The sequence below is a fragment of the Dipodomys ordii genome, unplaced genomic scaffold (assembly GCF_000151885.1).
Source record: "Dipodomys ordii isolate 6190 unplaced genomic scaffold, Dord_2.0 Scaffold45, whole genome shotgun sequence".
NCBI lineage: Eukaryota > Metazoa > Chordata > Mammalia > Rodentia > Heteromyidae > Dipodomys > Dipodomys ordii.
Window position 1 is genome coordinate 5,271,739 of NW_012267261.1, and position 14,036 is coordinate 5,285,774.

Here is a 14,036-nt window from a genome sequence, read left to right on the forward strand (position 1 = left end):
AACCCTGAAAGCCAAAAAGGAGGAATCAGTGTTTACCTGAAAGTACTGAGGGGCCATTGATCACTAGCAATATGGAATTGCAGGAGACATTGACAAGGACCATTTCAAGTAAATTGGGTTAAAATTCACATGAAAGATGGCTAAAGAATGAGTGAACAAGTCATTTATACCTTCATCTACTACCCATGCTTATTCCAAACCAAATGCTGGTTTAAATTACCTGAGGCCCTTTCAGATTTGATCTGAGATTCAGAAACACCTATTCTACGCATAACTCCATGCTTGCCTCCTATGTTTGCTGCTAGGATATGAAGTTATTTTCAACAAAGATGAAAAGTGGTAGGGCAAAGAATAACCATTTTGTTTATTTAATTACTCTATTCAATGACTATATTCTATTCATTTTGTATTCTGTGGATTCCCTTGTGCTTTGTCAGTACAAACATCTTACCAGTTCAGATGTCCTCCTCTCCTCTCTCTTCCCTTTCCCCTTGTGCCCTCCTCGTGTGTGTGTGTGTGTGTGTGTGTGTGTGTGTGTCTGTCTGTCTGTCTGTGTGTGCACTGTACCACATGAGCCACAACTCCAGCCCTGCTTTTTCTGGTTAACTGTACATAAGGTCTCAAACTTTTCTGCCCAGATTGGCTTAGAACTGTCCTTCTCTGATTTCAGCCTCTTGAGTAGCTAGTATTACAGGCGTGAACCACCAGCGCCCAGCTCACAGTTCTTTCTTTAATTCAGGATGCCAGAATTCAGAATTCGAATCCGAAAACAATGAGGACAGGGTGGGCGGGGCGAGGACGGGTGGGCGGGGAGAGACGCAGCGCGGTTGGCCGGCCCAGAGGCTGTAGGCGCATGCGCCAGATCTGGGCGGACCGTTTGTGCTGCCTCTCTAGCGTGGGTGGCGTGCTTCTTTCGGTGTCGGACTGAGTACGGGTGCCGGAGAGGCCTTTGCGGAAGTCCATGAGCCATTGGGAGGGACTCGGCTATTGCCGAGTGCCCTTGTTGCCGAGGGCCTCTTCCTGGGTCATTCCTGGAGCCGAAGCGGGACTGGGGCCGACACGGGGGCGCCCACGTGGCCGTCTGGGCGCCTGTGTGACCTCCCCTCCCGCGGGATGTGGCGACTACGTCGGGCCGCCGTGGCCTGGTAAGTGCAGCCTCCCACCCGGCCCCGTGATTCCCGGTTTCTGGGAGAACCCCGTCGCCCTGCATCGCTCGCGGGATGTTCAGGTAACCCCGAGGCTCGACCGAGGGCGGGTGGAGAATTCCTGGATCCTCTGGAGGAAGATCTGACGGAGCTTTGTTCTCGGGCAGAGCCGGGTTCAGTGCCGGCCCTCGCCCCTGGCCCGGTCCGGTGCGCCGCTCTTGGCCCCTGTCTGTTGTCCTTGTGTCCCCGGCCTTCATCCCCTTTTGACTCCGCCGTGAACTCTGCCTCTGGCTGCTGCCGTCGTTCCTCTCTCCCTTTCGGGACTGGCTCTGTCCTTGGACCGTTCTCCAAGGCGTTCTCTTTTAACCCGTTCTCCTCCTTGCACCTCGGTGCCGTCTGCACGCACACTGCACCTGCAGGCGCCTTGAGCTCCTCTGCCAGGAGAAGGGGGCCTCTCTCTGCGCGTCTCCCTAACCTCCTGAGTGGAGTCTAAGCTGGGACGCACACGTTGTCGGAGATAATGTTCGGGGGTGCCCTCTTCACAGCAGTTCTTTTCAAGGCTTTTGGAAGGAGATTTACTTTTTTAGATAAATAGTGAAGAATGGGTACCACCTTTCCAGTCACACTGTCACCATTGCCCAGGTTTGGCTTAATCTATGATTTTGAAATCATAGAAGCCGTTTTGTTTCCGTGGCTTGCCATATATACTATACTTATATAACTATGAGTAAGGCTTGGAAATTATCTCAAGTGGTTAGAACAAATGATGTCTAATGTCACATATATAGTTAATATATGGTTAGTAATATTAAATGTGACATTAGACATCATTTGTTCTTAGGTAATTTCCAAGCCGTACTCATAATTCCAGGCATTTGTTAAGAAGTAATATGTCTCAAGGCAGACCAGGAAAACTTAATTTTCCAGAATCATCTCCCTCTCTAAACATCGATCTTGAATTTCTCCAGAACTTTTTAAGTGGTGTAGATAATTTGGAGTCTTTATGAGGAATGGAATCCGTTGAATTTTTTTTTGGGGGGGCAGCTTAATTAGAGTCTCCAAGCAAACTGGGTGAGGTACAATATAGTTATTTTTATCTCATGGAGTATTAATTTGGGGTATAAATTGACAGTCCTGGTTATTTGTAACATATATTTTTTACTTCTTAACATTTAATAGAAGAAACATCTAATGTTCCTTAAATTAAAGAAAAAAGAAAATGAGGGATAAAATATACATGCCTTATTGGATCAATGAAGTTGTGCGGGAAAACCTTCTGAAAATTGGGTTTAAAACCAATCTGACATAATTTTTACTGCCTTATTTGTTTGCTTAATTGTATGATGTTTGATTAAATTGTTTCTGAAGTTACACATTCCACAGACTCATGGCTTAGAAATACTTCATGCTACTAGCACAATGTAGCTACTAGAATAAAATGAGATGGAGAAAGTAAGCATCCCTAAGCTCCAGGATTTGTCTTTTTCTATTATTTCTTTGCATGTTATGAAGCAGTACAGGTTGTTCCTACTCTTCAATAGAGGGGAGCATAAATTTTTCTGACATACATTTATAAATATATGTTCTGGGGCATCTATATGGATGTAATAAATATTCATGTAAACTTAATTTTAAAAAGAATTGTGTATAGGAGAATTATATATAGGCTAAAAGAAATGATGGAGCAAGAGACTAGATTTCTGGGAGATCTAGTTTTGCATCACATTTGATTTTTACTTTTGCTTGAAGTTAAAAGTTTGTTTTTGTCTTCATGGATGCTTTTGCATTTCAAGCCTTTGACATGACCTTTCTATTAATAAGTTCCATTTCCTTCATTTTGAAAATTTTTTCTTGTGTCTTTATTTTTTTCATTTTGTTTTGTCATTCGATTTCATTTTGGACACCATTTCAGTGTATAATAATCCTCTTAGCTTGATCTTTCATACCTGTGATTTCCAAAATACAAGCTATATCCTTCATATGTCAAAAAATACACAGAAGGTATAAACTATACTTATACATCTATAAGCAAGATATATACATACACATTTATCCCAAATGTGTATGCATTTATTTTAAAATTATACATGTGTCCCTCTGCACTAATAAGCTGTCTACATGTGAGTCTACTCTAATGCAATCTTATAGAGTAGTATACAAAACATGCTGTCTACAAACTTTAAGAGTTTTCTTCCTTAATCCCTGTGGATCATTTTCTTCACCCCATGGTTTCATTTCCCTCCCATCTCCTGCTACCCACTTAAGATATTGCAACTCCATACCACTTAGGTTTTCTTTTGTGTTTCCTATTTTTGTTTCCTTTATTCTACACTCTAGGGAATTTCATAGATAGATAGACAGACAGACAGACAGATAATGTGTGTGTGTGTGTATAATATATATAGCAACTTTGGTTTCCATGGACAACATTTTAATATTTACCAAGCTCTTTTAAAAAATATTATTTAAAACATGTAATTCTTTAAACTGTATTTTTTTCTTTTTCTTTTCTTTTTTCTGGGGGGATGGGGCTTTGTTAATTTGTTCACCAGGGATAACCTGGAACTATGATCTTCATGATCCTCCTAGGATCATATATATATATATTGCTGTGCCAACTATTGGTTGAGGTAGGAGTCTCACATACTTTTTGTCCAGGCTGGCCTCAAAGTGCCATCATTATACAAACTCAACCTCTTGTATAGCTAGGATTGCAGGCATGAGCCACTGCACCCACTTTGTATTGTTCTTTGATATTTTTGAAGATAATATTCTCTTAATGTTTGAAATTCTTAAAGGAATTCTCCTAACAATACTAATAAACATGTAATGTCTGCTTTTTTTCTAGGACTTATAATGTTCTTTATTCTGGTCCTTATTTTAAGACTTGCTGGTCTTCTACAAGAGTCTGGGTATAAAGGATTAATGATTGATGCAGGTACCTTGCTCAGGTTACTTCTGATTGAGAGTTTTGATAGAGCAATCTGTGCTTTAGGCATATTATATCAACTAGCAAGCTTTGTTTTAGGAAATGAGCTCCTTACAAATGCTAGTATTATTGGATATTCTCTCTTAGAAGTCCCAAACCTGTTCACCCTGCCCCTCCCATATACATGCTTTTTCCTGACAAATTGCTCAACCTCTAGAGAATTATTGCCCTTAAGATAAAGCTATATTGGAAAAGACTGGAGGATGGCCCAAGCACCATTTCCTTAAATGTTGCTCTAGTAAATCTCAATTACTTCTCTTTTCACTCTCTTGCCTGTATCTCAAGGGGACCTTATGTAAAACAGTCCCCCCTTGTACTACCATTTATCTTTTGAATTGGAAATTGTAGAAGTATTTCTAGGTGCTAGGATTTGCATAGCCTCAGTTACCTCTTCCTAGTGACAGATGGAAAGAACAAAGGACATTTTACTTGTAATTACTGACATAAAATACTGGACTCGTATGACCTGCCTCTGCCTCTTGCTCATAATTTTTTCTTTTGTGCTGATAATGAAGTTTGAACTCAAGACTTCACGTTCACACTCACTTGGCTTTTCCACTACCATTTGAACTAGGCCTCTACTTCTAGCTTTTTGCTGGTTAACTGGACATGTGCATCTCTCTGATTTATCTGCCTAGTTTAGCTTTGAATGGGATCCTCAGATCTCTGGTTCCTGAATAGCTAGGCTTACAGGAATAAGCCACCAGCACCTGGCCTTATAATGCTAATGTCACCATTGGGGGAAAAGAACTTTAGGGATTTGGGAGCAAAAGAGGGGAAGAATAAAAATAAAAACAGAAGGGCTGACCTCTGTCCTGGAGTTCCTCTAGTGCCAGGTCTGAAGTCCACCTGCCTGAATTTGAATTGCACCATTGTTTCTTGCATCAGTGTTCATTTCCTTTTGGAACATTTTCTTTATTTGTAAAATTAGGATGATACTACAAGGTTCTTGACAACCTTGTTAACAGAGTTGAATGAGATAGCACAAGCTGCAGCAATGCCTGCTGTGTAATAGCTGGGTAATGACATAGATCACGGTAGGTCATATGTGCATTTCCCTTTCTACTGACATTTTCTTTGCCTTGTTACCATGTCTGATCTTTCTCCCATACTTGTTTTCTTTCAGTGAGGTTTGCCAATCCTTGGTGAAACACAGCTCTGGGACAAAAGGAAGTTTACCACTCCAAAAACTGCATCTGATTTCACGAAGTATTTCTCATTCACATTGTCCTACCTTAAAGCTTCAAAGACCCCAAGTGAAAACATCATTTCAGCAATTCTCTTCTTTAACTAACCTACCTTTACGTAAATTGAAACTTTCTCCAGTTAAATATGGCTACCAGCCTCGCAGGAATTTCTGGCCAGCTAGGTTAGCAGCACGACTCTTAAGACTTCGGTATCTCATACTGGGATCTGCTGTTGGGGGTGGCTACACAGCCAAAAAGGTGAGTTTAATTTCCTTATTTGTTCTCTAGTTATTCCAGCCTGATTATTTATAATTTTTATAGCACAGGTAATTTTTCTTTAGCATAGTAAAATATAATTGGATGTTTAAACATTTATTATACGTATTTACCATGTAGTAGATTGTTGTGATGGCAGTAATAGGAAAATGTCTTCTGAATTTTAGTTATAATTATTGGAGATAAAAATTGCCTAGAAAAAAGACTTGGACCAGAAAAACACAGAGGTTTAATTCAGAGTTTTGCCATTTAATAGCAAAGACAGGAAAATTAAATGGCATACTAACAAAGCCATGTCTTAGGAATCTCCTGTCCTCTGGTCTGTTTAATGCCAAATGAAACCTCTTTGAAATAGGAGTACATTGGAGTTTTTACATTTGATATTTAGTAGAGGACTATGTCTGTATTTTATATGCTTACTTGTGAGTTTGTTTTTGAAAAAGAACTGAGGCCACATAATTTTGTTTTCTTTTTACAAGTCATATATGATATGTTGTACTTTCATAGATTGACATTTTAATTAACATAAGAGGTTTTTGTTTGTTTGTTTCTTTTTACAAATCTCTAGGGCATTCACAGTATCTGATTGAAATTTTTTCTTACTTTTTAGACTTTTGATCAGTGGAGAGATATGATACCAGACCTTAGTGACTATAAATGGATTATACCTGACATTGTGTGGGAAATTGATGAGTATATTGATTTTGGTTTGTATCATCAACATTCAATTCATTTGTAGGTTATTTCTTTAGGAAACTGAAATAGTTCTGTTAAGGTTGTTTCTTAACTTTTTGAACATAATATATAATAAAGTTTCAACACTCAAAGTAGTAGGCTATCAAAGAAATCTGTATTAAAATATATCCAATAATCTTATCATTTTGACATAGCTACATAATTACATAATGTTTTCTTTTAGTTGTACTCATTATTTGTATGTGGCTCTGTTTCAATTTCTTTTTTAAAAGTTGTATAGTCATCAAGACATGTGTTTTGGTGTCTTGTCTTCCAACGCCTAGCGCATTTGGTCAGGATTGCAGTGCTGCACTCAGCCTTTCTAGACATAACTTTCAGCATGATACAGTATGGCCTGATCCACCTAACCTACAGGGGTAGATTGGGTGCTTTGATTACTTCTTTTTGTATCCTGGTTTCTTAAATCTGTTAGTATCTAAAGTGGTTTTTCTCCTAAGTGAGATACTTCCCTCTCCCTTTTTCAAAAAATCATTAGGGAAAAAATATATTTGATAGCTGATCGCTAGGAACTCATTGTAGTATTTCTTTTAAAAAGCATTTTTTGTCATTTACTTAGTCCAGATGTAAAAGCACTATCTAATTTCTCACCCAGGATATATGAAGGTAAAATTACTCTCTATGTGTACTTACTTCCAGCACTTTTTTTTTTGGGGGGGGGGGTTGTTCTGGTCCTAGGGCTTGAACTCAATGCCAGAACACTGTCCCTTAGCTTTATCAGCTCAAGGCTAGCATTCTGCCACTTGAGCCACAACTCTACTTCTGGCTTTTTGGGTGATTAATTGGAGATAAGAGTCTCACAGTCTTTTTCCCTGGGTTGGTTTTAAACTGTGACCCTAAGATCTCAGCCTCCTGAGTAGCTAGGATTATAAGTGAGCTACCCACCACCACCTGGCCTACAGCACTTCTGAAAGACAAATGCTATGTTGACAAAGGGATTTTTAGGAAAAGTGCACTTTGACATTATTTTTATAATATATATGAAGAACACTTTTTACCTTGATATGTTTGCCAATGTCTTAGTACAGTGGCTGAGATCTATTCTCTGCAGCTGGACTGTGCCAGTTCCCTGACTCCCTCACTTCCTGCCTCATCTATAAACATGATTGACAGCCATAGATACTTTGTAGAGCTGCTGTGAAGTATAAGCAAGCTCATACTTTGGTAGCTCGTAGATTACTATTTGACACATATTCTTACTTTGAGAGTAATTGTGACTGTTTATATGTTTTGTTTTTCTCCAGAGAAAATTCAAAAAGCTCTTCCTAATGCAGAAGACCTTGCAAAGTTAGCACCAGACCTTGACAAAATCGTTGAAAGCCTCAGCTTACTGAAAGACTTTTTCACCACAGGTATGGAGAGACGTCTTTGATCTAATTTAAAGATTTAAGAGCCACAGAAGTATGCAGTGAGGGAGGGAGGGGGGAGTGAATAAGTGTGTATATATACATATATAAATTTGCTGTTTAATCTTTTAAATCAAACATTTAGTACAAATAAAAACATTTTTTAAAAATGATGAGCATGCCATTTTGTTGCATAGAAGTTTTAATCTGTGCATCATTCAGCCAGTCTGTGAAATGATAATTCAGTGCTTGGCCCAAGGTAGTGGAAACTTATAAGAAAATGTGTTGGCATTTAGTCAATGAAGGAATAAATATCTTGTTTTTGACAAGTAGATGAGACTTCCTATGTATTTGCTTTTCATAGTTCATTGGAGGCAATACGATGATTTTAAAACAAAATTTAATGTGATGAACCATATGAAAAGAATTTTTAACATTAGTCTGGCATATTTGCCCAATTATTACACTATTGTGATAGAGGTCTGAGAGCTCAGACATCTTTGTTTGATCATTCCTATTAAAGTTTACATTTTTATTTCCCTTTTGCTGATTTTTCACAGGTCACAAATTGGTTAGTGAAGTCATAGAAGCTTCTGACCTACTTCTCTTGTTAGGTGTGTAAACAGACATTTTTGCTGACCTTAACATGCCTTCTAAATGCTTCTAATAAACTACTTGCAAATACAGTTGCAAACCAAATTTGTAATGCTGCTTATGCTAAATTTTAAAACTTAAGAATTACATTAGGCAAACTCATTATCCTTTAGATGGGAATAATAAAATGATTATTTTGTGAAAGAACATATGTTCCTAAATATGCTTAAAATTAAAGCTATTAAAGTAAAGTTGCTTAGTCAAAATATTTTCTTGAAATAGATCTAATTGTTTTTGATAATTGAAATGAAAAGTAATTTTAGTTTGTCTCATCTGCCCTGTCATAGTTGACATGTTAAACTTTGAGTATATATGTGGTCGGATGGCAGTGGTATTTGGGTAAACTATAAGAATGCTCATGTAAAAGATAAACCTATCAAAGATTATCTTTTTTCATAATTTTTCGTAATACATTTTTAACAGTTAAATAGGCTATAACTTAAAAAAAACAGCTTTGTAAATAAGTTGCTAGTAATATTAAGATAAAAAGTGATTTGATGCTTTGAACTTAAGTTGCTCTGGAATTCATTTATAGTCTCTTTTTGAGTCAGGGCCTTTATATAGCCCAGGCTGGCCTGGAGCTCTGTCCTTTTGCTGCAGCCTTCCAGGTGCTGTGGTTTCTGGTGTGTACCACCATACCTTTTTGTCTTGGTTTGCTTTTTTTGCCATGCAAGAGATTTTACCCCAGGTTCCAACATACAGCACTCCACCACTAAGCTACATCTTTGTCCCTTCTCTACCTCCTCCCTATTTATTCTTTAATTGATTAGACATGATTTGGAATTCAAGCTGTTGACAACACTGGAGAATATAAAGGATTCATTTCTTTTCAAGGTTCACCTGGAGAGACAGCATTTAGAGCAACAGATCATGGATCCGAAAGTGGTGACAAGCATTATAGGAAGGTAAGTGTAAAACGGAATTCGTCTCACAGTTAGTCTTGGGAGATTTTTGAAAGTTCTTACTTTTTTTTTGAAAGGTTTGTAAATGGTAACACAGGAACAAGTTTTCTATGAATCTTATTGCAGAATTCAAAGTGTTATATGGCACTAGTGAAACAGTTATGGAAAATAATTTCCTTTGTATGTGTTCTGTGAATTAATGGATCAAGTTTGGTCCAATAAAGGACTGTAGGAAAAGAGCATGTAGATAAAACAAGTGACTTTTCTTTCTTTTCCTTGGGACTTCATATACTCATGTGTATGAGAATTTAAAAGATAGATCACAACATGCAGAACACCTTTTATATAGAACATAATCTAATTCAGTTTTACTTTAGGAAAAGTTTTCAAGAGAGTAGAACATGAGCCAATAGAAAAGAAATCAAATCTCTCTGAGAATCCACAAAATTAGGTATGGAACCATAGAGAATATATCAGTTCTGATACTATCTGAATTTTTTAATGCATAAAATTAGGGAAGAATTACATGTGAAAGTTACAGAGTTACTCAGGAAAAACAGCATGCATTATTGTACATTTGTAATCCTGTTTGCCTGATAATTTCTTAGGGTTTTTTAATCTATTTTTTTAAAATTTTTTAGTCTTTTGGAATGTTAAAAAGAGCTGTGGCTCAAATAATATCCAAGCTGGGTATCCGTGGCTTGTACCTGTAATCCTAGCTAATTAGAAGGCTAAGATGTGAGGATCATGGTTCAAAGCCAGCCTGGGCACAAAAATCTGTGGGACTCTTCAATTAAGCATCAAAAAAGCTCAAGTGGTATTTATAGCCTTGAGGTACGAAGCTAAGGGACAGCCCCCAAGCTCTGAGTTCAAGCCCCTGGACAGGCACAAAATAATAATAATAATAACAAAAATACCTATGTAGACATGGATTATGACCTTTTAAAACTTAACATGAAATATATAACTTTTTACTGAGTGGAAATAATTTTGTGTTCATTTGGAGAGCAGGAAAGAAGGAATAAAATCTTATGTATTTGTTTCTGACTCTTACCCTAACTGATATACCAAATTTTAATTATCTTTCAGTTTTTCCTTCACCTTTTAACTATCTTTTGGCTAAAACTTCAACATGTATGTGTATATTTGCCTTTTAACTTGATCTTTTTTGACTTTTTGCATTTACCAAAGAACACTGACTGCTGTTGGGGAGGAAGGGAATTAAAGTTAGCCTAACATGGTCAGTTTTATTTTGACCTAAGGTGAATTAAATAGGTAAATTTAATGTGGAGAAATGAGCTAATCTAACTGAAGAGAAGGAACTTTCATTACACCTATAGTGGTATGGTTCTTTGAGTGACAGTTTTTGGTTGTAGTGATAGTTTTGTCTGCTGAAAACTGATGGATTATTTGTTTCTGCGTATTCATTGTATAGCTGAATCTAGAGTTGGAACTAAACTGCTTGTAATGATACATGCTAAGTTAAATCTTAGGAAACACTAATACGAGATTTTACTCTGTAAGAATGTATCTTCAGTCTCAGCGGATGGTTTTAAATTTTACTGATTCGTAGCATGTGTTTCCAAACCTTGATTGTTGCCTGTGATGCTTGAAATAATGGACTGCTCAGACAAGATAAAATGACTTCCCTCAAATCAACAATTGAGTGTAAGCATGCAAAATGAGACCTTAGTATAGAAGCAGCCTTTTGAAACCGAACATCAAATGGAGATGATAAGCTGAAGTGGTAGGATGGCATTCAGATTGGTTCCCTCTGGTGTCTGAGAACCCCAGATTTAAAATTGTATTTAGGATTTGAAGCTATCATACTTAAGTTTCATGATTATCAGGTTTATGACAGGGTTTCTGGCTACATTTCTATTAGGATTCTAAAAGTAAGTTCAAATAAACCAGACTTTTTTTTTTTTAAGTAGTAATGGTTGGAAAACATTTCTACAACTTAAAAATTTGCCCTTTCTAGGGGCTGGGAAGGTGGCTCAGTGGTAGAGCGCTTGCCTTGCATGCCTGAGGCCCTGGGTTCGATTCCTCAGCACCACATAAGAAAAAAAGAAAAAAGCCCGAAGTGGCGCTGTGGCTCAAGTGGTAGAGCGCTAGCCTTGAGCTGAAGAGCTGAGGGACAGTGCCCAGGCCCAGAGTTCAGGCCCCACGACCAGACCCAAAAAAAAAAAAAAAAAAAAGATTTGTCCTTTCTAGTAGAACACACAGCAGTAGAAGTTTTGGCAAATAGAATAACAGTTAGAACCATTCAAAGTCAACTGAAGTGAAAGTAGCTGAAGTAGAGAGCAGCACTGATGTCAGATAGTTTGACTTGAGTCAGACAGAATGAACAGTATGATGAACTGGTTACCAGTGGTTCCTAACCGGGGCTCACTAGACTTTTAGGTGTCTGGGAAGGTTGTAACAGAGGTCTTCAATCTTCAGAAAGACCTACTTCCACAGACTGCTGCACAGGTTAAGTAATCAAGCTTTTTGGTTCTACTTGGATTTGTATGTAGTTTGTGGGTACTTTTTGATTTGTCCTATGTTGATCAAAATTTCTGACATGTGTTCAGTTAATAAAAAAATGTGGGGAAAAAATAAAAACACTTTTTTAGCCTAACTTTGACCATTTTATTGAGGTATGATTGACATTCAGTAAAATTTGGATAATAAATGCTTTATTAATCAAAAGTTTCAAAATTTGTGTCCATTAGAGAAAATTTAGAAATAGCCCTTGATGTGAATTTAATAATGTCCCTGAGACATGAAGAACTTCACTGTTCCTAAAGACAACTTGGGAATGGAGTTGCAAGCCTATTATAGTGATTTAACAGACTCATTTGATTAGTTAATCAGCTGGTTTCTGTATATCAGTCGTATACATATGTAGGGACAAAACCACGAAGTATATCCTCTTTTCTAGATTCTGTATGCTTACGGATTTCTAGTGAAAATTAATTTTCTAAGTGAGACATTTTATTATCTGTGCTGTTATTCTGTCATACTTCTGTTTGGTCATGGACATCTTACTGAAGTCAGGAATATAGCTATTTTAGGATAACAAGCATATTTATAACTTAAAGAAAATATTTGAAGGACTTTTTAAAGGCCCAAATCAGAAAAATACATTGTATGTAATTATTAAATGGTAATATGGTGTTATTCTGGTTTTTATTTTATATCTCCAAGCTGAAATATCTCCTTCCTTTTTCTTCACCTGCCTAATTTGCACTCATTTTCATAACACAGCCCCTGGTTACCTTCATGAAGCCTTTCATAACTATTTTTGTTCCAGTAATTGCATGCATATCAATGCTTAGAACACTTGCCATATAAAACACTACTTAATTTGACTTGCATTCTTACTTTTTACTCCTCAGTCCTCAGATAAGGGTGAACTCTTAGCAATAATAGTTGATTACTTTAACTCAGTAGAAGAAAGGCTAATTAAAAAAAATTTCATGCTAACAAGTATTGGTTCTGATTACCTGCGAATTGTTCTTTACCTTCATGTGTGGCAAGTACAAAAATGACTATAAGAGTACTTCATGTAATTGATATTTTTGTTTGATCTAAAGCACTTTGTTTATAGGATTTACGTTTCTTAAGTATCTTGAGCAGCTAACAGCTAGCATCTATAGGTAGACAGATTCTTTGCTAAACCACTTGTGTCCTACAACTTGATAGCTGGGAAGCTGAAGGATTATAAAAGGAGAAGTAGCGATTGTGTCTATGGAGAAAAGTAGAATGGCAAAACAGCCTTATTTTACTTCATAATAATAATATGCATACTATACTTTTATGTCACCCAATAACAGTACTTTTATTATTTAATATTTATATATGCATGTACTTCACTGTTTTTAAGTAACCATTTATTACAAAAGGAATGTCATAGAAATTGTGATGCTGTTAATTGTTGATAATAGCTGTTCTTATCTCAAAAATATTTGTAGAAATTGTCTAGTAGTGAAATACAATACAGTATTTCTGGTTTGAAAGTTAAATAATCCATAGTGGAAAGATTCGTTTCCTTCTGATAACCACCATAACATTTTTCACTTGGTTATAAATATCTTCAGTAGAGATATGTATTACTGAGATAGGGAAAATAGGAAATAGAGAATCGGTTAGTGCTTAGGACTGTTTTTTTAAGTGGAAGGAGAAAGAAACCTTCACTTTCATAAAGCTCTTTTGCCAGACCAAAGTTAGTATAAAATTTCAAAAGCAGGAATTGGCAACATTTTCCTTATAGTGTCAGTTATTTTATTTAGGTTGCAGGCTGTTTTGTCTTTAGAGACTTCTTAACCTGCTCACCAAGTTCTGCTCTGTGGTAATTTAAATATGGAAAGGGTGACATTGATACAGACTTCTAGTCACTGTGTCTAGACTCTGATCCTGCCTTCTTTCTTTTCTGAATGGTGTGACTTTAGACAAGTGAGGATTGTGAAAAAACCCTGTAGCATAAGACCTAATGAATAGTATAAAGAAATGTTGGCTATCCAGAAGAAGAAGATGCCAATGAAAGCCTTGGTGATTATTTTCTTAAACTTTGAATTTTGGGTTTTTTTTTTGAGCTTTTAAAAATTTAGATGCCGTACAGAGGGGTTACAGTTACATGAGTAAGGTAATGAGTACATTTCTCACCAAACATTTTTGTTTATTTGCAATATCTAGTATATCTATGAGTCAAAAGGAAAAGGTCAGATAATGTGATGTCAGGAAAATGAACCCTTAGATATGTATCTTAATGTTTTTTTTTCTTTCATGCATGTGTTTCTAAC

At 36.8% G+C, this 14,036-nt stretch overlaps 1 protein-coding gene across 1 annotated transcript in view; it reads left to right on the forward strand.

Moving 5' to 3' along the window:
• Nucleotides 1–930: 930 nt before the first annotated feature.
• Opa1 (optic atrophy 1 (autosomal dominant)) overlaps nt 931–14,036 on the forward strand; it is a 77,428-nt gene continuing 64,322 nt past the window's right edge. The window contains 6 exon segments of the mRNA XM_013019425.1: nt 931–1,145; nt 5,261–5,579; nt 6,208–6,304; nt 7,595–7,702; nt 8,257–8,310; nt 9,185–9,255. Coding sequence (XP_012874879.1) covers nt 1,114–1,145; nt 5,261–5,579; nt 6,208–6,304; nt 7,595–7,702; nt 8,257–8,310; nt 9,185–9,255 — 681 coding nt within the window. The 5' untranslated portion in view covers nt 931–1,113.